This window comes from Misgurnus anguillicaudatus, unplaced genomic scaffold (assembly GCF_027580225.2).
Source record: "Misgurnus anguillicaudatus unplaced genomic scaffold, ASM2758022v2 HiC_scaffold_31, whole genome shotgun sequence".
In the NCBI taxonomy this organism is placed as follows: domain Eukaryota; kingdom Metazoa; phylum Chordata; class Actinopteri; order Cypriniformes; family Cobitidae; genus Misgurnus; species Misgurnus anguillicaudatus.
This window is the reverse complement of record NW_027395281.1, coordinates 74,897-98,592: the sequence shown is the minus strand read 5'-3', so window position 1 is coordinate 98,592 and position 23,696 is coordinate 74,897. Positions and strand designations below refer to the sequence as shown.

Genomic DNA, 23,696 nt, shown 5'->3' with positions numbered 1-23,696 from the left:
CAGTGATCTTTAAATTAAGGATTATCTGAGTCAATAATGATTGTTTTGGAGCATCTTGTTGGAATATAATGCTATAATGTTGCATGCGAAATTGGAATTTGGCGAATGAACTGCACAACTTTTCACAATGTGTGCCATTTATACATATTTCATAGATTGGGTTGAGCTAATGGACTTCAGCTTAATCTAATGTGACAAAGCTAATTGTATGTATTTTAATTTTCACTTACATTTGACAAGTAAGTAAACTGTCGCTAAATTAAGTTCTTAACAGTTAAGAGCACTAACTAAAGTTAAGTCTTTTCTATCCTTTAAAGGAATTGTTCACCCAAAAATGAAAATAATGTCATTAATGACTCACCCTCATGTGGTTCCAAGCTCGTAAGACCTCCGTTCTGTTTGGAAACACAGTTTAAGATGTTTTATATTTAGTCCGATATGTTTCTGACCCTCCATTGTAAATCTATGTACAGTTTACAGTCCATGTAATGTAAACATGAAGCCATGAGTAATTTTTGTTATTTTTGGATCAAAATGTATTTTTAATGCTTCAACACAGTTTTTATTACCTTTCTGGACATTTCTGGTATACCGTACGTAGATTTTCAATGAAGGGTCAACAAGCTCTCAAACTAAATCTAAAACATCTTAAACTGTGTTTCCAAAGATGAACGGAGGTCTTACGAACTTGAAACTACATGAGGGTGAGTCATTAATTACGTTCTTTTAATTTTTGGGTGAACTATTCCTTTAAGCACTTTTGAAACTCTGCAGACTGTTCCACATGCTTTCTGTACTTTTATTTTTTTACGCGAATCGATCTGCACAGCGGCATCTGCTTACTGCATTCCCCTGCAAAATGCTTTATATCATACTTATGTCACACGTTTAGTGGTTTTACCAACAAAGGCCACTAGGTGTCAATGGTTTGCTACATGCTCTTGTCACAAATTAATTAATTACTGTCATTGCATTATTATTAATGGAAAAAGGTTTTGAAATATGAAAACAACATTCTTAGAGCTTTCCAGTGATATATAGTTTGTCAACATTTTTAAAGATTTGTAATAGGATATATAGTGTTATGTATATATCAAATTAATATGCATTCCTATGGAGGGGAATCACTACATCATGTCTATCATCAGATGACCTTGAAATATGAAAACTACACTCTTAAAGCTTTCCAAAGATGTATAGTTTGTCAAGATTTTTATGTTTAGACTAGAGTATTAGTGTTATAAATATGTAAAAATAATGTGGTCCCACATTCAGTTCATCCATTGAGAAAGAGGAAAAGCATAAAGTGATGATTAGTGGTTGATTGGTGCTAAAATAGGGACTGTCACACCTCAAATAGACCAAATAGAGAGAGGCGTTGTACAGTATTTACAGTTGAGTATATTAGGCAATTATTCCATGACTAGCTGTTATTACACACCATGGGGATCTCAATGGTGGGCATGTGCCTGCGTGAGAACATGTGGGGTGAGAGAGGGGTCAATTATGTGAGGGTTGGCAGGCCTGGTTTGTATGTATGATGTTGTGATTCATATTTATACAGAATTACATTTTTTTTCCAAAGATATATGTATAGGGAGTGGCGGTACTGGATCAAGTAGTAAATGGTTCAATGATGTTTCACAAACTCAAGGCTGTTAAGTCATTTAGAACTGAAAAGTGTAATAAGTACAGCAACAAAAAGGGTCAAGAGGTCAAACATCATCTTATAGTCATATAGCCAATAACATACAAGCTGAAATTAAATGTACCAAAAAAACCCACATGAAATAATCTACAGTTTATCTGATTTAAAATGAAAGTGTGAAGTAATATCATACTGAACTCACAGACTTTGATACAGTGACTGGAGTACAGATGTTAATCATTATTACACTGAAAGATTTAAGTTACTCACATCTGACAATCACTCTGAATCTCTTATCTGAAGTTTTTCCATCTTTGATGATCTTCAGTTTATAAACTCCATCATCTTCCTCACTGATGTTTTTGATGTTGAGATCTCCAGTCTTACGATTCAGAGTCAGTTTATTTTTGAATAGATTTTTAACTTTATAAGATGCAGTAAAGATCATGTTTGCAGGATTGAGTTCAGCAATGGGAGTTTCTTCATCTCCAAATCTCCACTCTATCAGATCACCTTTCTTTTTGATATTAACGTCAGTCTTCAGATCAACAGATTCTCCCTTATACACTTGCAATGTTTTTATTTCATCTGTAACAGCAGCAGACAGAAACAGAAACACAGAAATGAAATCAATTAAAATAATTTACTGATTATAAACATCAGCTCGTATTCTCATAAATTAATTTGTATTTATTAACTCAATCTTTCAGATTGTCTATCAGTATATAAATCTACTAATGGCTAAATTTAAGATATCAGTGGTGTAGTTGTCAATTATAAAACCGACCAAATATCTGAAATGAAAGATTCAGATCTGTTGTCACAGTTTCTGTTCAAACTGTTTTAAATTTGAATTAGTTGCTTTATCTGCAGTTAATTGAAACTTGAGAAGCTGAAACACACAACCATGGCTTCAACTCAGAGTTTTATACGGTCTGGCAGCCATTTCTGGATTATTTTAATTTACAATTTTCTGCTGGAAGCACTGGGTCATAATTGATTCACGAGCTCTGTAACTCTGTAATGTTTTTTTGTCTTTGTTTTTGTCTTTGTTTTGTCATTTATTACTGTGTTTATTGGTGTTGTTGTATGGGGACTTGTTAAGTGTTTTGTAAGTGTTTACTATGCAAAACTCAATAAAAATATTTGAATAATACTTATCTGCAGTTAAAATCAGGTGTAAACAGAATATAAGTCAGAGTTAAACACAGTGTGAAAATCTCCACTGTAAGTTAATAGTCATAAAACACTTTTACATACAGTATAGGCCTTTATCACAGTGCAAGTGTCGTCATGATGGAAAAAAGTAGCAATAACTGACTTCCGGTCTAGTCTGTAGCAATGGTGAGCACAGCGAGAGATTGTTGTTGCGTTCATAAATGTTTTGATAATTCTACTAAACAGCCAGACCTTCCATTCTTTCCCAACTAATGAAGAAGCGAAGAAAGGATTCATGCTATTCGGCAGGATGAAGGCAAAAGTTTAGCCGTTTCAAAAGGTAGATAATCGACTTCTGGTTTGTTGGAGCAAAGGTTTTCAATATCACTGTGAGATCTCCCCAAAATCTCCAATGTTTACACGATTGTGTATCATTAAAGCTCCACTGTGTACTTCTTTTAGTTAATTCTTAGCAAAAACCCATGTTTTCTTTCAAAAGTATGTGCTCATTCATGTGTAATTACTTCCACCCCACTAATCAAAGTATTCGCGTAAGTGTAGAATCTGCTATTTAAAATACATACCGCCGTATCGCTCTCTGGCTGAATCCATGTTGTGCCTCCATCTTTGAAATACATTCGCCGACGAGGGACATTCCTGAAATTCAAGCTCCGCCTTTCGCGCTTTCAGACTACACGTAAACGCTGGTTGCACGGAGGTTGCATGCGTAGGCGGTATACGTCATCAAGACTGCGTAGACTGAATCCTTCGGCAGCACGCCGTGATAAACCAACCTGCGATCTAATGCTTTGATTTGAAAGCCTGTTGAAAACATATTCTCGAGGACATTAAAACAAGTCGCCAATGAAGCGAAACGGGGATTTTAAACAACAACGCGACAGGAAAAACATCAAGACCAAAGTCAATATTGGAGTTAGTTTTCTAAGATGGGGCCTCAATGGACACTGAAGTTGCTAAGTTATTTTATATCTTCACCACAGGTAATTCAGCATATTCGTTTACATCTATACAGTCTATGTTGTAAACTTGAAGTTTTATAGTTCCTTGGCTAACTATAGCATGGATATGCAGTTAGTGTAAACACGCATGTGGTTTTGTGTGCTGGAACAGCCACACGCCGTCTCTCCGCCCATTTATGTAATCTGAGGTACTGAGATAAATGTTTTTCATATTTTCTGACCTCTAGCACAAACACACGGTGACAGCGCTATTTTTAGCCTTTCATTGATAAAACGCCGCTGATCTGCGCGTCGTTCGTTTCATTTTACAAGCGTGCGAAAGTTGTGCAATCTTATTTCACCAATATCAGAGAAAGCTCTTACATATACACGGACATGTAACGTTTACTTAAAACATAAGCATTGGACTCTGACATATTAGTTTCGCGTCCATTTAAACCTGTGATTACTCTAGCTCATGATTTAATGACAGGAGAGGGTCTCGTCCACAGACCATCTCCTCAGTAATCTGGAAAGAAGCGGTCGAAAATGGACAAAAAGAGACGGATTTAAACACCAAGTGTAAACGTAATGTCTCTCTCTCGTCCACTTGTGATCTGATCGACGAAAACACATCTTAATACCAAGTGTAACAGCCCCTGTGATATTTTTCCTCGCGTGGATGAAAAAGGAGTGTCTAAGATACGTTTATGGTTGTTTTTTGTATGTGATTTTAAACGGACATATCATGACAATCAGACTTTTTACATGTTTAACATAAATCTGTGTGCTTTGACGGATCACACGATTGCAAATTGTTCATTTTTTTCATTGCTTTAGCTACTGGAAGCCATGTTAACCTTGACATGACAGGGCCACCGTACTAGTTAAAACGCGTTCCGAATGGTGGGGGCTAGAGCGTATTAATCAGTTGGTTGTCATATAGATTTCTACCGCTAGATGGGAGTAGATCCTACACAGTGGGGCTTTAACAAACAAAAGTATCCAAACTTGAGAAGGGATATAAATTATTCTATGAAAACTACATCTTTAATTATAAAATAAGTAAGTTTAATTTTAACGTTTGATTATTCTCTTGACATGGCTAACATGCTAACGTTACCTAAAGTTAACTTAGCTGGCTAAACCATTAGTCTTTGATGAAATCCGTAACGTAACGTTATAAAACTTACAAAGACGCAAAGCGATACAACCTTTTCAGGATGAACTGTAGTGAGATCCAGTTAGAGGACACATGCATTTGTATTTGTTTATAGTTGCTACAGTTGTATAGCGTGTTAGACTGCTGTTGCAACAATTTATGTTAAACGTGTCCACCACACAATATATTTACTCCACAGACGTGCATCGGCTCAGCACCTGTGCTTGTGAGCCGAAACACGTCTGTGAAACAAACACGTCCGTATGCAAAGTACCATATCGTGATCTGATGCAGAAATTTTGTCCAGAAAGAGAGTACAGGCACTACTAGTCCGTCCCAGCTTGAGTAAGTCCGGGCTCCTCTACGCAGCAGAGGTCCAAGGCTGCGGCCTCCTCCGCGTGCTTCTAGCGCAGCTGCCTTCTGTTCCTCCATCTGCCGCAGTTCTTGCTGTATTGTGGCTTTTAAAGTTAGCCACAAACAGCGGATTAGAGCAGCACGCTTGCGAAATCACCCTCTTCCATATCATATTGATTACCTTCCTCTATTATTGTGACATGAAGTCTGGCTCGCTCCACAGCGTCCGTTAGCTTATTTTACAAAAATATGGCAGCTCTATCGTGTATGTCCATGTATTTTCATAAGTCCCACCCACTGATCTGTAATAGGTCTGTAGCGTAAGTTGGTCCCACCCATAGCCCCCCTCATCACCCTTTGCCCCCCTCTGGAATGAGTGTTTGTAGTCTTACACCCTCGACAGAGATATAGCACTTTCTTCTTTCAACAACGCAAAATGAAAATTTTTACATCATTGAAAGAAGGAAGTGCCTCACTGAAATCTGTATTTCTCCCGTCTCAGGGGAAACTGAGGGAATGATGCATGACCATTCAAAAACATGACTGTGTTTCTGCAAAGCTTAATGCAAACAGGTGAAGTTTGCTTTAAAGCAACACTATGTAGTTTTTCACCTTTAAATAATGTTAATAAAATTATTTCAGTGATAGAACAACTTTTAACTGGACAAATTGTACTGTTGCTGCAACCTGAGCAGCCTCCTAGCTGCTACAAGCACACTCTGAAAGTGGCGGTGGAGGGTAGAGCCCACAGCCCCGCCCCTCCCCCTGCCTGCAGAAGAGTGTCTGATACCAGGCACTGTTGCGCTTTTCAACCACATGGGGGAGCTGTAAGTCATTTTTAAATGGAAACTACATAGTGTTGCTTTAAAGTCGATGAGAATCCTCCTGTCGTCAGTACTTTCTGCTATTGCTGTGTGGACTCGGGTGTCAACGGTCAAGCAAACCTAAAGAAAAGCCACAAATTCTACTTTGCAAGTTCAGGGAGAGCTCGCAGTAACAGGACTGAGTTGGTGTGATTGTATAACAAATACCAAAACAGATGTAACAATTGAGGGCATCTGGAGAGATGACAGTTTAATTGTCTTGATGAGGGACAAAGTAGACTTATTTTTCCCAAATATATACACAAATGTGTATTTAGAGTTGTTAAACAAAGACTGATGGTGATTGATTGTTTGTTTATGAAATGTATGCAATAATTTAATCGGCATCCTAGATGTACATGATGCCCGGTGTGTGTGTGTGTGTGTGTGTGTGTGTGTGTGTGTGTGTGTGTGTGTGTGTGTTGTTTGTGTGTGTGTGTGTGTGTGTGTGTGTATATATATATATATATATATATATATATATATATATATATATATATATATATATATTTATACAACAGTTCTTTCTGGTTCTCGAATCTGATTGGCTAAGACCTATGCGATATTGTGCTGGTATCGGCACTGTAACCACTTCACCTTTCGTATCATTCCGCCACCTAGTGAATGGAGGTCCTAAGCAGGCTCATCTCTGAATGGAAAAACACAGACGCCCTGTTTTGAATCACTCTCCGTTTGTGTCATTAGTTTACTAGCTCATAAATCAGTCTGTGAATCCCCAATCGGAAGTTATTCCGTCAAAGATCAGCGCTCTTGGATGTTACGTTACAGTTAATGGGAGAAATGTCTTGTCACATCATGTGGACGATTAACACTTGGAAAGAGGAATATATTAATTATTTTTCTGGAGCTATATTTCTTATCAGAACGCAAAAACACCGTGGAACTGCAGGTAAGCACCGCAGCTTTTAAATGTGGACATTGATCATTTACTTTATCGTGACGTGACTATTAAAACATGTTATGAGATATCGCCACTGGTATATTTATAAGCAGCATGCAAAAACATCTCTCTGACACTTATAAAAAACCGTTTTATATAGTACTGACAAGAACAAAGTTTAATAATAATAATCGAGTGCTCGTATCACGTTAAGAATAAATGAGAAAGCAATAGTAACGTTATACAAGTAGTTTTATTAACTTTTACCTCGCGCCAAAACAATAACAACACAAAAGACACTAAATATGAATTATCTTTACTAATCGACTGCAGATTTAAATATAATACATATACATTCTCGACTGAACTAATCTTAAAACTACACTTTGTGACCAAGAAACGGTAATATAAAGTAACGGCTTTTCTGTCCATTGAGTTGTTATGAGCTTCAAAGCAGCCGAAAGTTTTACCTGTCATTCTGGCCGCCCTCAAATCCGTCGCGGAAGAAGTAGTTCTCAAACAAAGAGGCTTTTAAAATAACTCCGTTGTTGTTTTCTAGTTTTCGTTTTTCAAACGTGTGCCGTCGAACTGTTGTATAAAAGCAATATCACACTCCTACTCGAGCGATATTGCTTAAAAAAAAAAATATATATATATATATATATATATATATATATATATATATATATATATGAAGAGTTTGGTTCCAAAACGCAATAAACGCCATTTTTGAAAAAAATGAGTTACTGCCAAAATCAGCATTATATCAGGTCAGTAGTTAAAAGTAAATTCTTAATTTTACACAAAATCCAATATCCGCCGTGTTATTCTGTCATCTTTTCTCCCTTTTTTCCCAAAATGCGACAAACGCCACTCCCCCTTTTTTACAGAACGCAATAAATCCATTTCTGATATTACAGCCCACCGTTCACGCAATGTAAACAAACAATGGCGGACGCGCTGAGTACACGGAGTCCTAGTTTTCCTCATCTACTTTGTACTACGTGATCAACAAACAAAACAAAATAATACTTTAATTGCATCGCTAAACCTGTGATGGTTTTCTGTGATGGGAAAGAAACGTAAGCCATCAGCATCTAACAATTTCCCTGAGAGGCACTCGGGAGACGGGTGCTTGTTCTCCCGACAGCATCAAGCTTCTCATGCTAACACATTGACCCCAGAGGATCTTATGAAAAACTTTCCATAATTTTACTCAAAGTCAACGAAAATCGAGCAGGACCAAAAACATTTTACAGCTGATCGCTGTGAAAGACGTTAAGCGAAGACGTCAAGTAACCGCAATGACAGGGTTCTTAATATGACAAAGTAAGTGTTTTGATTAATAACATTAATGTTTATATTTTTAATTAGTGTGTACAACTAGTCAACTAAATGAATATAACATGGCAAAGATGAATGCACATTTATATAGGCTATTGATTCAATAGATTTATAGCATTTTGAATAAAAACTTGTCATGGATTTATTGCATTTTGTGGAAAAAATAATCCGTTTTTATAATAAATCTTTGAAAATCAACTTATGGATTTGAATTTTTTATGTTTTTATAACCTAAAGATGCTGTGTGAAAGTTTGTAACAGAAAATAGTTGTTTTCATCTTGTCACTTTCTTGGTATAGAAAACACGTTTTTACCAAAATTTGTCAAAATGGATTTATTGCGTTTTGGAACCAAACTCTTCATATATATATATATATATATATATATATATATATATATATATATATATATATATATATATATATATATATATATATATATATATATATATATATATTGTGTATAAATGTTTTATACAAAATCATCTTTTACATCAATTGGGTCCTGGTATTTAGCCATTAAACAGTAGTTTGCCCATATTGGTTTACTGTGCCTGTCAGTGTGAGAGGAATGCCAAGATGTGGTTTTCTTTAATGCGTTGAATGTCTCTTTAATTTGTTTTGGGGAACACTCCCCCAGTTGTATAACTGCACGTTTCAGGTGTTTACGATTGGCTGTTGACGAGTAGTCAGATTCTTACGTGAAGTGTTGTCTGCATAACTGTTACATATGTACTACCTTTAAAAACAACTAAACTTTTGCCTTCATCCCGCTGAATAGCATGAGTCCACCTTTTCTTGTCTTCTTCATCATTTGGTAAAGAATGGAAACTGAGATCCGACTGTTCAGTAGAACTATTAGAACATTTAAGAACGCAGAAACAATCCCTCGTTGTACCCGCCACCATTGCTACAGACTAGACCGGTTATCGCTACTATTTTTTTTATCGAAAGTGATGACACACGCACTGTGATAAAGGCCTATACTGTCAACAGAGTACAGATGTTAATAAAATCATTATTACACTGAAAGATTTGAGTTACTCACCTCTGACAAACACATTGAACGTCCTGTCTGAGGTTTTTCCATTTCTGATGATCTTCAGTTTATAAAATCCTTTATGTTTTACTCTGATGTTATTGATGTTGAGATCTCCAGTCTGAGGATTCAGATTCAGTTTATCTCTGAATAGATCATCATCACCATCATATGTACTGAAGATATTGTTTGCAGGATTGATTTCAGCTATGAGAGTTTCTTTAAATCTCCACTCTATCACATCATCTCTCTGTATGTCTTTAACTTCAGTCTCCAGATCGACAGATTCTCCCTCATACACTTGCAATGGTTTTATGTGACCTGTAACAGCAGCAGACAGAAAGACAGAAATGAAATCAATTCAGGTGATTTTCATCTATTAAGTGTCTTATTTACTGATTATAAACATCAGCTCATATTCTCATAAAATAATTTCTGTTTATTAACTCAATCTTTTAGATTCTCTATCAGTATATAAATATAAACACAACTATAACATCTAGATGATGAATTTTATGAATCTCCTAACAGTGAGAATTAATTTAATGTATAAATGACTTTAATAAAATATCAGCTGTTCAATATTGGTGGTATTGGTGGTATTCACTATAATATTCAGTCAGTGTTTAACTGTTTATATAAGATATTTGTGATGTAGTTGTCAATTATAAAACCGACAATTAGAAAACTAACATAACCTGTCTTAACGATTATAGGCCTGTTGCACTCACTTCTGTTGTCATGAAAATCTTTGAACGGCTAGTCTGTAGGTCCCTGTCACACATCACGCTAGACCCTCACCAATTTGCCTATAGGGCAAATATGGGAGTGGATAATGCAGCCTCACTTTGCACACATTTCATTTTACAAAATCTTGATACTAAGTCCACCTATGCCCGTGTACTGTTCATTGATTTTAGCTCAGCTTTCAACACCATCCAGCCTGTCAAACTGTACAATTTTCTCCTTTCCATGGGAGCTAATCGCTCACTCTGTCAGTGTTTACTCAACTTTCTATCTTGCAGGACACAATATATTAAAATCCAGAACAATGCGTCATCACCACTGATCTATATAAATGACTGGATTGCGCATGACGTCACAACTGTGAAGCCACCGTGCCGCCATGTGGGTATACCCAAACATTCTATTAAATCAATAGACGCGATCAGTTTTAATGATAAAACGTCTTCGTTTTTATATCTGAAGTTACCCTGTACATTATTACAACACAAACGTGCTAAGCATGTACATAGTTATTTACTGAAAGTTGTACATTTTAGTTTTTAATCAGTTATTATACATTCATATTCATTACAGTATCAGATCAGCAGACAGACCGCAGCATATTTAGTATTAATGACAAACGTGCTCATTCTGAAATCTAAATAAATAATCATACTTTGTACCGTATGTGTATGCAATAATTTGCTGGTTTAATGTTATCTAAACTTACAAGTTACCTAAAACTTAATTTATACCCGTGTCATTAACAGAATACAGCAGACACACTCACCTTAACGGTTTTTTATAAATCCATTTTCCTGCCCGATTGAAACATAAACATTGCAAATAACACCAGAATTAACAGTTAATTTACGCACACATATCCTAAAATTAATCTTGCGTGACTGATACGCTGTAAAGTGGGTGAAATTAGATCATGATTTTGAATGGAAGTCAATGACGCTCTCTGCCGGTCGGGTATACCAAGATGGCGGCTCGAACTCTGCGCTGGCTTCACCTCACGCTGTTACGTTAAGCAGTCTATGCGCAATCCAGTCATTTATATAGATCAGTGGTCATCACCCAGGGTTCTAAATATACTGGTGCCCCACAAGGGTGTCTTGTCACCTCTGTTATTTTCTCTTTACACACCAACAATTGCAACAATCCATCAGTCCCTAACATGGAAACTGAACACCAGTCTCATTATTTCCAAAGCCCATCAGTGATTACACTTCCTCCATCAACTTGGGGTCAGTCAGGCAGGCATGGTCCACTTAACTTAATTTAAGCTGCAGTTAAAATCAGGTTTAAACAGAAGATAAGTCAGAGTTAACCAAAGTGTGAAAATCTTCACTGTAAGTTAATAGTCATAAATCATAAATCACTCTTACATCTACAGTATACTGTCAACAGAGTACAGATGATAATAAAATCATTATTACACTGAAAGATTTGAGTTACTTACCTCTGACAGACACAGTGAATCTCTTGTATGATGTTTTTCCATCTCTGATGATCTTCAGTTTGTAAACTCCTTTATGTTCCTCTCTGATGTCATTGATGGTGAGATCTCCAGTCTGATCATTCAGCTTCAGTTTATCTCTGAATAGATCATCATCACCATCATATGTACTGAAGATATTGTTGACAGGATTGATTTCAGCTATGAGAGCTTTATCATCTCCAAATGTCCACTCGATCAGATCAACTCTCTTTATGTCAATAAGATCAGTCTTCAGTGTGCAAGACTCCCCCTCATTCACTGAGACTTTCTCCATTTTACCTGCATAAGCTGCACATAGAAACAGAACAGAAACGCAGAACAATTATTTGCTTTATTTCTGTCAGATGTCTTATTTCCTTATTATAAACACAAGCTCAGATTCTCATAATAAACTTTATCTCATGATCTCAACCTCTCAGACTGTCTTTCATAATATACAGTCAAAAGTTGAGACAGTGAATGTTTAACATGAATCAGTCTCAGGTCAGAATCCACTTTCAAATGAGTTGATAAGCATTCAGTCTGTGTGATAAACTATAGTTTATATTAAGAAATTAATAATGTGGTTCTCACTTATGACTGGATAAATGTTTTATAAAACAGATGAAGTATCTGAAATAAAGGTCAAATATCAGTATGTCATCAGTATGTTGACGTAAGGCTGTCGTACGTGCTCGTCCCTAGGTTCGCTCTCTGCACTTACGCACTTTCAGGTGTATATGTGTGGTGGGCTATGCCTTCAGCCATTCATTAAAGCTTGCGTTCTCTGTGTGTTTTTTCAAAATGTCTAAGGGTCAGAAGAGAAAAAGTGTCTACGGATTGCATGACAAGAAGAGAAAGGCCTCTGAAGAAAGAAACAAGACCAGAGTGTTTTCGGCTTTGGGAATGGAAAGAACACAACTCCTCCATACAATCTCTCGGGGTAACTTATGTAGTGTCTGATTTACAAACGCCGTGGACGTTAATGTTTGTCAGACGTGCTCGCATAGTAACGGTTGCTGTGATGTGTGATTGGACAATGGCTGTTTTGGGGGAGGGGTACTTTCCAAGACTTTCAAGAAACATAGGAGCCCTGATTATTACACTGAAAGATTTGAGTTACTCACCTCTGACAAACACAGTGAATCTCTTGTCTGAGATTTCTCCATCTCTGGTGATCTTCAGTTTATAAACTCCAGTGTGTTCCTCTCTGATGTCATTGATGGTGAGATCTCCAGTCTGATGATTCAGCTTCAGTTTATCTTTGAATAGATCATCATCACCATCATATGTACTGAAGATATTATTGGCAGGCTTGATTTCAGCTATGAGAGTTTCATTAAATGTCCACTCTATCTTCTCAACTCTCTTTATGTCTTTAACTTCAGTCTTCAGATCAACAGATTTCCACTCATCCACTTGCAATGGTTTTATTTCATCTGTAACAGCAGACAACAGAAACAGAAAGAAAGAAATGAAATTAATTCAGATTATTTTATCTATTAAGTGTTTTATTTAGTGATTATAAACATCAGCTCATATTCTCATAAATGAATTTCTGTTTATTAACTCAATCTTTCAGATTCTCTATCAGTATATAAATATAAACACAACTATAACATCTAGATGATGAATTTTATGAATCTCTTAACAATGTGAATTCATCTAATGGGTAAATTACTTTAATAAAATATCAGGTTGATCAATATTAGTTATAATAATTATTGAGTCAGTGTGTTTAATTGTTTACATAACATACCAACAGTGGCGGAACTAGAATTTTTTTAATGGGGTGGCCAGGGGATGGCCAAAGCTATTTTAGGGGGTCCATAGTCCATAAAAGAAAATGACATGTAACCAACCATGTATCAAGAAAGCATAAATGAATGTTTTGATCGCATTAGATGTAAACATAATAAGGGTGAATTTTAAATCTTTCTACTGTATTTCTTACATCTGATTTACTGTCTGTTAAAGGGATTCACCCAAAAATGAAAATTCTGTCATCATTTACTCACCCATATGTTGTTCTAAACCTGTATTTTATTTGAATAAACACAAAAGAAGATATTTTGATAAATGATGGTAAGCACACAATTAATGGTATATCCATTGAATTCCATTATGCTGTTTTTATTCCTACTATGGAAGTCAATGGTTAACAGCTGCGTGCATACCATCATTTATCAAAATATCTTCTTTTGTGTTCATCAGAAAAAAAGAAATACATACAGGTTTAGAACAACATAAGGATGTAAAAATGATGACAGAATTTTCATTTTGTGAACTATCCCTTTAATGAAGCAAAAGATCAGGAAATCTAAACTCTATGATAAACCTTAAACTTTCTTCAAATAGCAGAGCTCAACACAAAGGATGTTTCGATTAATCTTTCTTTACGAAGATACAGAAGATGCAAACGTTTTCTTTTTTCTTTTGATATTTAATTAACTTTAATGACAGAGCGACTTCAACAGGTTATAAGACCGAATGCAATAAAATGTTTATTCGTTTAAGACGTACAGTAACCAAATGTTTAGTATGAAAATCACCAATACAGCTATTTTGACATATGAGCATTTGTCCGTTTAAGCCAAAAAGACGCGAATATGAAGTCGTTTAAGCTCCGGCTGTGCACGCGCACTATCGGATATGCGCAACGCGCTTTCAAGTTCAACGTGGCAATCCAGTCGAATTAACAATCATACAGTAGCCTATAAAGATCACGTCAAGAATGAAAACATGGTGCTGGGTTTTGTTGTAAAAAGAATTGGCAATCTTAGATTCAGTCCACAAGACAATTACCACACTTCCAGCATATACGGTGAAAATAAATAATGTAGTATTAGCAAAGTGTACGACTTCACTTACATAATTTTAAAGATTCCAAGCATTATGTAGACATGACATTTATCTTCTGATGGTATGAAAAGTATTCATTAAGTTACAGTAATTTTTCTGACGCGTTTTTGAAAAGACGTCACTGATGGACGGAGATAACAGAACGCGCATTATGTATATTTTCTTAATTTTGTGAAAAGCACAACATTCAGTTTTATAGACACACAAAAAATGACACTTTAACGTTTTAAATGATGTACAAATCATATCTGTATGTCCAAAATCAGCAGAGAAATCCAAGTCTCTTTGCGCAGTGATTGAAAAATAAAGAGTTTTCGCCGCGACCGCAGGGAGGGTTAATATTCATAATGTTTGTTTTTAACAACGTGCTGCGCTGCCGCACGTCGAAAATAAACATAGCGATTAAGTAAAGTAATTTAAGTAAAGTAGCGCATTAAATTTGGGGTGGCACACGGGGTGGCCAGTGACATGTCAACGGTGTCCAGCAGTCCCGGCGCCATGGGCGGGCTTTAGGGGGCCGGGCCCGCCCTGTGAGTCACTAGTGCCCGCCCTGGACGAACCTGCGGTCTCCCTTCACCTGTTCACCAGCTCCATGTTTTTATCAATAGGCCACTGTTATTAATTAAAAGTTAAGGTTTTGTATATATGTAACTGAATAAATGAATAAAAATAAAAATGTGTTTGGTCTGATTTAAAAATATAGCCTATATATTTTAAACGAATTTGATTGGTTTGTCAGTAGTGAGCGCGGAAATGTTTGGTTGTTTGCTAAGCGCGCCACCGCTTAATGTTAAGACACGATTGAGTGCTGCCTGCAGTGAGACTGACACGTTATGGTTCTGCTGTTATCTTTCACTATTTTCGCTGCTGAAACAACAAAAACAGTCAACATTGCGTCTAAAATGTAAGTGGCTTAATATTAATTATTTGTAGTGAACTGTCATTAAATCGGTCACATTTTCAACCGTGATGTGATGCTGCTTAACTGTATCATGTTATTAAAAAATCCACATTTTTACCGCAGTATGTTTAACCCACTTTGTTAACACACTTTGTGTTTGCTGTGCTTATTTGTTTAACTTTGCGTTTTTACATTATGCACTTTCGGTCGCCATTGATTAAAGGATGCAGAATCATTATCATGTTTTGGTGATTGTTATTGGCGTTTTTAATCAGACTAGGCTACTTGTTCAGTCGAGCAAGTAAAATTCTCTTTCACTTGGCCTTTTAAAAAATCCACTTGTCTCTGATATTAACCGGACAAGCGTTGATGTCGAGCCCTGCGACGCGTTTTATTTGCGTTTAGATTGCTTCAGTAAGCTAGGTCCAATCTTTACGACTTCTCCGTTGTATTGCATTAATGGAGAGGTATGTTAGTTCTTCCTCGCTTTTTTGTCCACTTAATGCATAATTAATGATATTATGCATTGCAGTGACGTTGCTCTCATTTGTGCCCCCCCTGAAAAATGAAATGCCCGTCCGTGAATTTGTGTCCGGCGCCAGGGTGGCACTGGACACCCCTCTGGCTCCGCCACTGCATACCAATGATGTGATGTATGATCAAATCAAGTGTTATAAAACCAACCAAATTTATTTGAATGATGCATAGAGTTTACATGTATTGTTACTCACCTCTTACAATCACAATTGATCTCTTGAATGATGTTTTTCCTCCTCTGATGATCTTCAGTTTATAATCTCCTTCGTGTTTCTCTGTGATGTCTTTGATGTTGAGATCTCCAGTCTGATCATTCAGATTCAGTTTATCTTTGAATAGATCATCATCACCATCATATGTATTGAAGATATTGTTGGCAGGATTGATTTTAGCTATGAGAGTTTCATTAAATCTCCACTCTATCACATCATCTCTCTGTATGTCAGTAACTTCAGTCTTCAGATCAACAGATTCTCCCTCATACACTTGCAATGGTTTTATTTTATCTGTAACAGCAGCAGACAGAAACAGAAAGACAGAAATTAAATCAATTCAGGTGATTTTCATCTATTAAGTGTCTTATTTACTGATTATAAACATCAGCTCATATTCTCATAAATGAATTTCTGTTAATTATCTCAATCTTTCAGATTCTTTATCCATAGGCAAGGCAAGTTTATTTGTTTAGCAGATTTCATACACAGAGGTAATTCAAATGTCTGATATTCAAGTACTTTCCAAGACTTTCAAGCATAGGAGCCCTGATTATTATATTGAAAGATTTGAGATACTCACCTCTGACAAACACAGTGAATCTCTTGTATGAGGCTTTTCCATCTCTGATGATCTTCAGTTTATAAACTCCTGTATGTTCCTCTCTGATGTCTTTGATGTTGAGATCTCCAGTCTGATGATTCAGCTTCAGTTTATCTCTGAATAGATCATCATTAAATGTAGTGGGGCTTTTGTTTGCAGCTATGAGAGTTTCTTCAAATCTCCACTCGATCTTCTCAATTTTCTGTATGTCAGTTTCAGTCTTCAGATTGACAAATTCTCCCTCATACACTTGCAATGTTTTTATTTCATCTGTAACAGCAGCAGACAGAAACGCAGAAATGAAAACAATTCTGTGAAAACAAAGTTGATTTTCATCTATTTAGGGTGGGTTGCACCAACAAGGATTAAATTAAGCAGAGTTTATAGCTAATCTAGGGTTTGTTGATCTTAGTTTAATTTTAATTCGAGTTGTGTTGCACCACTTAAATTTAAACACAGATTAACAAATCTTAGATTAAAACTTTAAACTGTATTAAACCCTTCATCTGCGATTTATTTATTCCGCCATGTTGAATTTTTCGGTGTAACTAAACAGCAACAATGTTGACATTGTCATTCAAAAAGGAAATAAACAGTTTATGCAAGCAAAGGTAATGTAATTTCTGTATTATAAATCACCTACACACACAAATAGGCTAATCTAAAGGTCTGATTCAAATAAAAACATTTGACAATCTTTTATAACAATTGTATTGATATCAGGAAATATTGTGACAGGAAATATCGCAAAGCTCAGATATTGTGATATAATGAACAAGATGTGTCGACGCATTTGTTATGAAGCGCCACCGTGTGTCCGTTCATTCACTGTCTTTCGTCTGACTGGAGCGCCCGTGACAGAGGTGAAGCACATACGAGCAACGGTAACTTTGTTAAGACGTTATAATAAACACATCTTTGAATAGCGCCACCACGCTCGCGGTATGTGTTTCTAATCATTTAGCAAGACATTTAATTGTAAAAAAACATATTAACCTCCCCATATGCAAGTTTAAAGTTAAAGGGCCATTTCACCGATAGGAACATTAATCTTTATAGAAAGTGGGTCATATTTGTAGTCAAAATGTTACATAAATGTAGAATTTTGTGCCTATTTGACCGAGAAAAGACAGAACGTGACTTTAGAGCACATTTGTATGAAAAACTACAACTCCCACTATGCACCACAAAGCACAGCTCTGCAAGCCACTCCCATTAATCGGAACACGGCTCAGATATGATATTGTGTACATAAATGCCACGTTAGTAAAACAAAGAAAATAGCCATCACCACTGTGTCTGACAGACACCAATCATGACTTACTTTTAAACGTGATGTTACATTGTGGTACACACAATAACACTCTGGCCTGGTGTGTAGCAAAGTCTTATTCAAACAGTAACGTGCGTTTTCAGATCCGCACTACAAATGTCTTTTCAAGTAAAAAAGGGTATGCATTTTAAATGTTTATTTAGTTTTACCAATTTTCTTTTTGTCTCTTGTTTACTGTAATTACATCTGTGTTAAATCGGCCTCACTGCTCTCACAATATAGACATATAAAACACCGCTCAGATATGCTTTTGTGTACATAAATATCACCTTAGTATAACAAAAAAATAGAAACACTCACTTTAATCACACGTCCGTTTATCCCTGCATCCTGCACACAAACGCGTCCCCTGCACAATATCTCCACAGACACGCTGCCTCAGCTCTTGGAGCTTGTGCTCGTAAGCCGAAACACGTCTTTGAAATAAGCACGCGTCCAGAAACATTCACAAAACAAACGTTTATATCCTTATCTGATGGAAAAATGTTAAACCTAAAGCACACAGCGAGAGTCCGTCCAAGCTCATATTGTCACGATTAATCCGTGTCATGTCTTGTCTCTGTTCCGATTGTTATCACCTGGACATTCATTGATTAATTACCTGCCTCATCACACCTGTTTGTCATTTAGTCTGTGTGTATATATACCTCTGTCTTCTGTTTGCTCACTGCTGGATCATTGTCATTGCTACCCCGTCTGTTCCCTGTCTTGGATGTTCCTGTGTTCACCGTATTCACCATCTTATCCCTCGTGTTTTATTATTAAATGTTATTTATTTTTGAACTTTGCGTTTGCGTCCTGTCTCTCCTTCCCTGTCGTGACAGAAATAAACCTGTTCTGATCGCCTGCACTTGCTTCCTCCTCTCTATTGTGTCGTAACAGAAGGATCTGACCATCATGGAAGCAGCAGGCGATCGCTCCCCATCTCATCTGGAGGAGTTTTTACAAAGAGTCGTGGGTCGTATGGATCGTCAGGACAAGGCGATAGATGAGATGGGTCAGATCCTTCTGTTACGACACAATAGAGAGGAGGAAGCAAGTGCAGGCGATCAGAACAGGTTTATTGTAAAATATGGTAAAACACAGTGAAACAACAGAGTATGTGACTGAGTCCAGGATGTTGGCAATGGTGATCGAAGGTCTACGGTGGCATGAAGAGTGATGAAGCGTGAAGTCGGTGAAGAGTGTGATGATGGCCAATGGATGAAACCAGGAACGGACCCAAACACTCACACGGAGACGACAACACGAAACACTGATCCAAACACACGAAGACGAGAGACGATAATCCAAGTGGCAAGGCTGGAACATGAATGTCTGTCACGACAGGGAAGGAGAGACAGGACGCAAACGCAAAGTTCAAAAATAAATAACATTTAATAATAAAACGTCTCGGTTACGTATGTAACCCTCGTTCCCTGAAGGAAGGGAACGGAGACGTCACGTCGTGACCGACGAATTGGGAACCGCTCCGCGGTGGCAAATCTACTTCGAGAAGCTATTAAAAAGGCCAATGAAATTGGCATGCAGATTATTTGCACCTGCTGCGCTGCCCAGCCGCGCGGGTATATAATGAGAGGCAGGTGCAGTAATCAAATCAGCTTTTTTCGCTGAGAAGCCGGCAAAATAAAGGGGCCGGCCGACTCAGCAGTGGAACAGCAACTGTGGCGACAGGACGTTACGTCTCCGTTCCCTTCCTTCAGGGAACGAGGGTTACATACGTAACCGAGACGTTCCCTTTCAGTCGGTCACTACGACGTCACGTCGTGACCGACGAATTGGGAATCCCTACCAAAGCGCCACTGGAGCTGACCCTTCCAGTGCCTGCGTAAAACCTTCCGTCTTCACTTTACGAGAGGCGGAACCTGGGCTTACAGCAGAAGGCCGGTCACTACTTGTTCCTAAACCCACGATAGTGAACTAGGCAAACTGGGAAGCGAATCCAGCCTGGGCGGAACTAGGAGACGCTGCGGAGCCAACCCAGAGGAGATTGTACGAATGGGTGGCGAAAATAGCCCATAGGTCTATGACGTGACTCTCATAACTATATTTATACTAGAGAGAGAGCAGAGCGGGCTCTGCAAGGGACAACGTGGCAGATTAGCTCCACGGAAATACGCGCATAGGACACCTCACGGGGGCGCTATACGGGGGCCTAGCCAAACACAGGTTTTCAGGAATACAGCTAATGAGAGGCTGACAGCCGATGCTCCGCAACATCGACTGAAAAGGCGATGGAGGAAAGGCAAAACCTTATTTTGTGACGTTTTGACCTTATGGCCTTCCATATTGGCGCAGTCGTTCAGCACCAAAACGGAGGCTGCAAGCCGACACAGGAGCCGACTCTGAGTGTTTCTACCGGTTTGAGGAGAGAACACGAGAGGATACCGGCTCAATACGAACACTGTAAAATCTGGTGAACGTGTTAGGTGTCGCCCAGCCAGCCGCTCTACAAATGTCTGCTAGCGAGGAACCACGAGCAAATGCCCAAGATGATGCCACACTTCTAGTAGAGTGGGCTCTCAAATTAAAGGGGCAAGGGACACCCTGCTTTTCATACGCGAGGGCGATAGTGTCTACAGTCCAATGAGACATCCTCTGCTTAGTGACAGCCTTCCCTTTCTGCTGACCACCGTAACAGACAAAGAGCTGCTCTGAGGTTCTAAAGATTTGAGTTCGGTCCACATATACACGCAAAGCGCGCACAGGGCATAACAAAGCCATGGCTGGGTCTGCTTCCTCCTGGGGCAGAGCTTGTAAGTTCACCACTTGATCCTTAAAAGGAGTGGTGGGAACTTTGGGCACGTAGCCGGGCCTGGGTCTCAATGTTACACTGGTATTAGCGGGCCCGAACTGAAGGCACGAATCGTTGACCGAGAATGCATGAAGATCCCCTATCCGTTTAACCGAAGCCAGTGCAAGAAGAGTTAAAGTTTTCATTGTGAGAAATTTGATACTCACAGAATGCAGAGGCTCGAATGGGGCAAGCTGGAGTGTTTTCAGCACCATGGACAAGTCCCACGGAGGAATAGAGGGCGGACGAGAAGGATTCAGCCTTCGTGCACCTCTTAAGAATTTAATAACTAGATCGTGCTGACCCACAGATTTACCGTTTATCGGTGAGTGGTGCGCGGATATTGCCGCGATATCTACTTTAATGGTAGAAGGTGACAGCCTCTTCTCCAGACGATGCTGAAGATACGAAAGCACGACTCTAATAGAGCATTCTCGGGGGTCCTCTGACTGTGAAGCACACCAAACAACGAACAGGTTCCATTTAAGCTTATAAGCCTGTCTAGTAGACTGCGCTCGTGCCGCAAAAATAGTGTTAGATACCGCTTGCGGTAAATCATTTAGAACCTCCGCGTCCCGTCCAGCGACCACACATGAAGGTTCCATAGATCGGGACGCGGGTGCCATAATGTGCCCCCTTCTTGAGAAAGAAGGTCCTTCTTCAGGGGAATCTTCCAGGGAGGGGCTGTCGCGAGGAGCGCGAGTTCTGGAAACCAATTCCTGGTTGCCCAATACGGCGCGACTAAGAGAATGCGCTCCTCGTCCTCCCTGACTTTGCACAGTGTTTGCGCAATGAGGCTCACTGGGGGGAAGGCGTATTTGCGTAAACCCCGCGGCCAGCTGTGTGCCAGTGCATCCACCCCGAGAGTTCCCTCGTTCAGTGAATAGAACAGGCGACAATGTGTAGTTTCTGGGGAGGCAAACAGATCTACCTGTGCTTTGCCGAAACGTTTCCAAATTAGCTGAACCGTCTGGGGGTGGAGCCGCCATTCGCCAGGACGCGCCGCTCGTGAGAGCGCATCTGCCGCTGTATTGAGCGACCCTGGGATGTGAATGGCACGAAGAGACCTCAGATTCTTCTGACTCCAAAGGAGGAGATGACGGGCGAGATGCGACAGGTGACGAGAGCGCAAACCGCCTTGGCGATTGATATACGCAACAGTCGCAATGTTGTCGGTGCGAATTAATACATCCTTGTCTCGAAGCTCGTTGCTGAAACGAATGAGAGCGAGATGCACAGCCAACAACTCGAGGCAATTTATATGCCAGCGTCTCTGGAATGTCGTCCAGACACCCGAAACTGCATGCCCGTCGTACGTGGCTCCCCATCCCGTGTTGGAGGCATCCGTGTACACAATGGCATGCCTGGAGACCTGTTTTAATGATACCCCTGCTCTGAGGAATGACGGGTCTAACCACGGAGTGAAATGGAGACGGCACGTCGGTGTGATCGTTACGCGGTGCGCGCCGGTGAGCCACGCTCTCCTCGGGATTCGGTCGTGAAGCCAACGCTGAAGCGGTCTCATATGGAGCAGCCCGAGCGGTGTCACGGCCGCTGCTGCCGCCATATGACCCAGGAGCTTCTGAAATTGTTTCAGAGGGACCGCGCTCTTGCCATTGAATGAATTTAGACAAGTCAGAATGGATTGCACACGCGCTTCTGTTAGACGTGCGGTTAAATTGACCGAATCCAGTTCCATACCGAGAAAAGAGATCCTCTGCGTGGGGCAAAGTTGGCTCTTTTCCCAGTTGACCTGAAGACCGAGACGGGCGAGGTGTTTTAACACACGGTCCGTGTGATCGCAAAGCATCTGACGGGACTGGGCTATTATTAACCAATCGTCGAGATACGCTAGAATGCGCACACCGTTCTCTCTCAGGGGTTTTAATGCCCCCTCGACTACTTTCGTGAATACACGGGGAGAGAGAGAAAGCCCGAACGGTAAGACTTTGTACTGATATGCCCGCCCCTCGAACGCGAAGCGGAGAAACGGCCTGTGTCGAGGAAGTATCGAGACATGAAAGTACGCGTCCTTCAGATCGATGGCTGCGAACCAATCGTTTGGACGAATGCATTGAAATATGCTCTTGTGCGTCAGCATTTTGAATGGCAATTTGTGAAGCGCTCGATTCAGTAAACGCAGGTCCAGGATCGGTCGCAACCCGCCGCTTTTCTTGGGTACAATGAAATAAGGGATGTAATACCCAGATTTCATCTCGGCTGGAGGGATCGGTTCGATCGCATCTTTCGCCAAAAGAACAGCGATCTCGGCACGGAGAACATGCGCGTCAGCGTTTTTCACCGTAGTAAACCGAATGCCCGCAAATTTGGGAGGGCGCCGGGCGAATTGAATCGCGTAGCCGAGACGAATCGTGCGTAAAAGCCATCTCGACGGGCTGGGAAGCGCTTCCCACGCCCCCAGATACCGAGCGAGGGGAATTAACGGCACGATCGGAGTACCCGCGGCGAGGGGAGCGGATGTAACGGTTGCTGCGCTCTCTGTGATAACAGCAACGGAGGTGTTGTGAGGTGTGCCACTCACCTTTTTCCCCTGATGGGGGGCAGAGATGGGGAGATCTCGATGTAGAAGACTCACCCGTCGTGACACACCCGGTGGCGAAAGGGGAGGAGGAGGACATAGGGCTTTGTGCCCGTCCGTATCTCTCACGCTCCTCTGAAGACCTGGAGAAGGAAGAGGAATTCGCTCTTTTTGTGGTTTTGTGGGTGCCGGCTGAAAAGCCGGCGGAACAGAAAAAAAAACTGAAACCAAGGATTCCCCACCCGGCCCTCCTCCGGTGGGGGGAGTGGTGCCTT

General features: G+C 39.6%; 2 protein-coding genes across 2 annotated transcripts in view; one reads left to right on the top strand and one right to left on the bottom strand.

Annotated features, from left to right (window-relative positions):
• The window catches only part of LOC129453502 (uncharacterized), an 84,884-nt gene that overhangs the window by 25,535 nt on the left and 35,653 nt on the right, over positions 1-23,696 (top strand). The gene's annotated exons all lie outside the window — the stretch shown is intronic.
• Positions 1,615-15,001, bottom strand: LOC141363051 (uncharacterized). Its single transcript, XM_073865520.1, has 5 exons — positions 14,953-15,001; positions 12,767-13,078; positions 11,622-11,948; positions 9,437-9,748; positions 1,615-2,236 (listed from the first exon to the last, which is right to left on the bottom strand). The coding sequence occupies exons 1-5, from the start codon at positions 14,999-15,001 to the stop codon at positions 1,911-1,913; spliced, it is 1,326 nt and encodes a 441-aa protein (XP_073721621.1). The 3' UTR covers positions 1,615-1,910.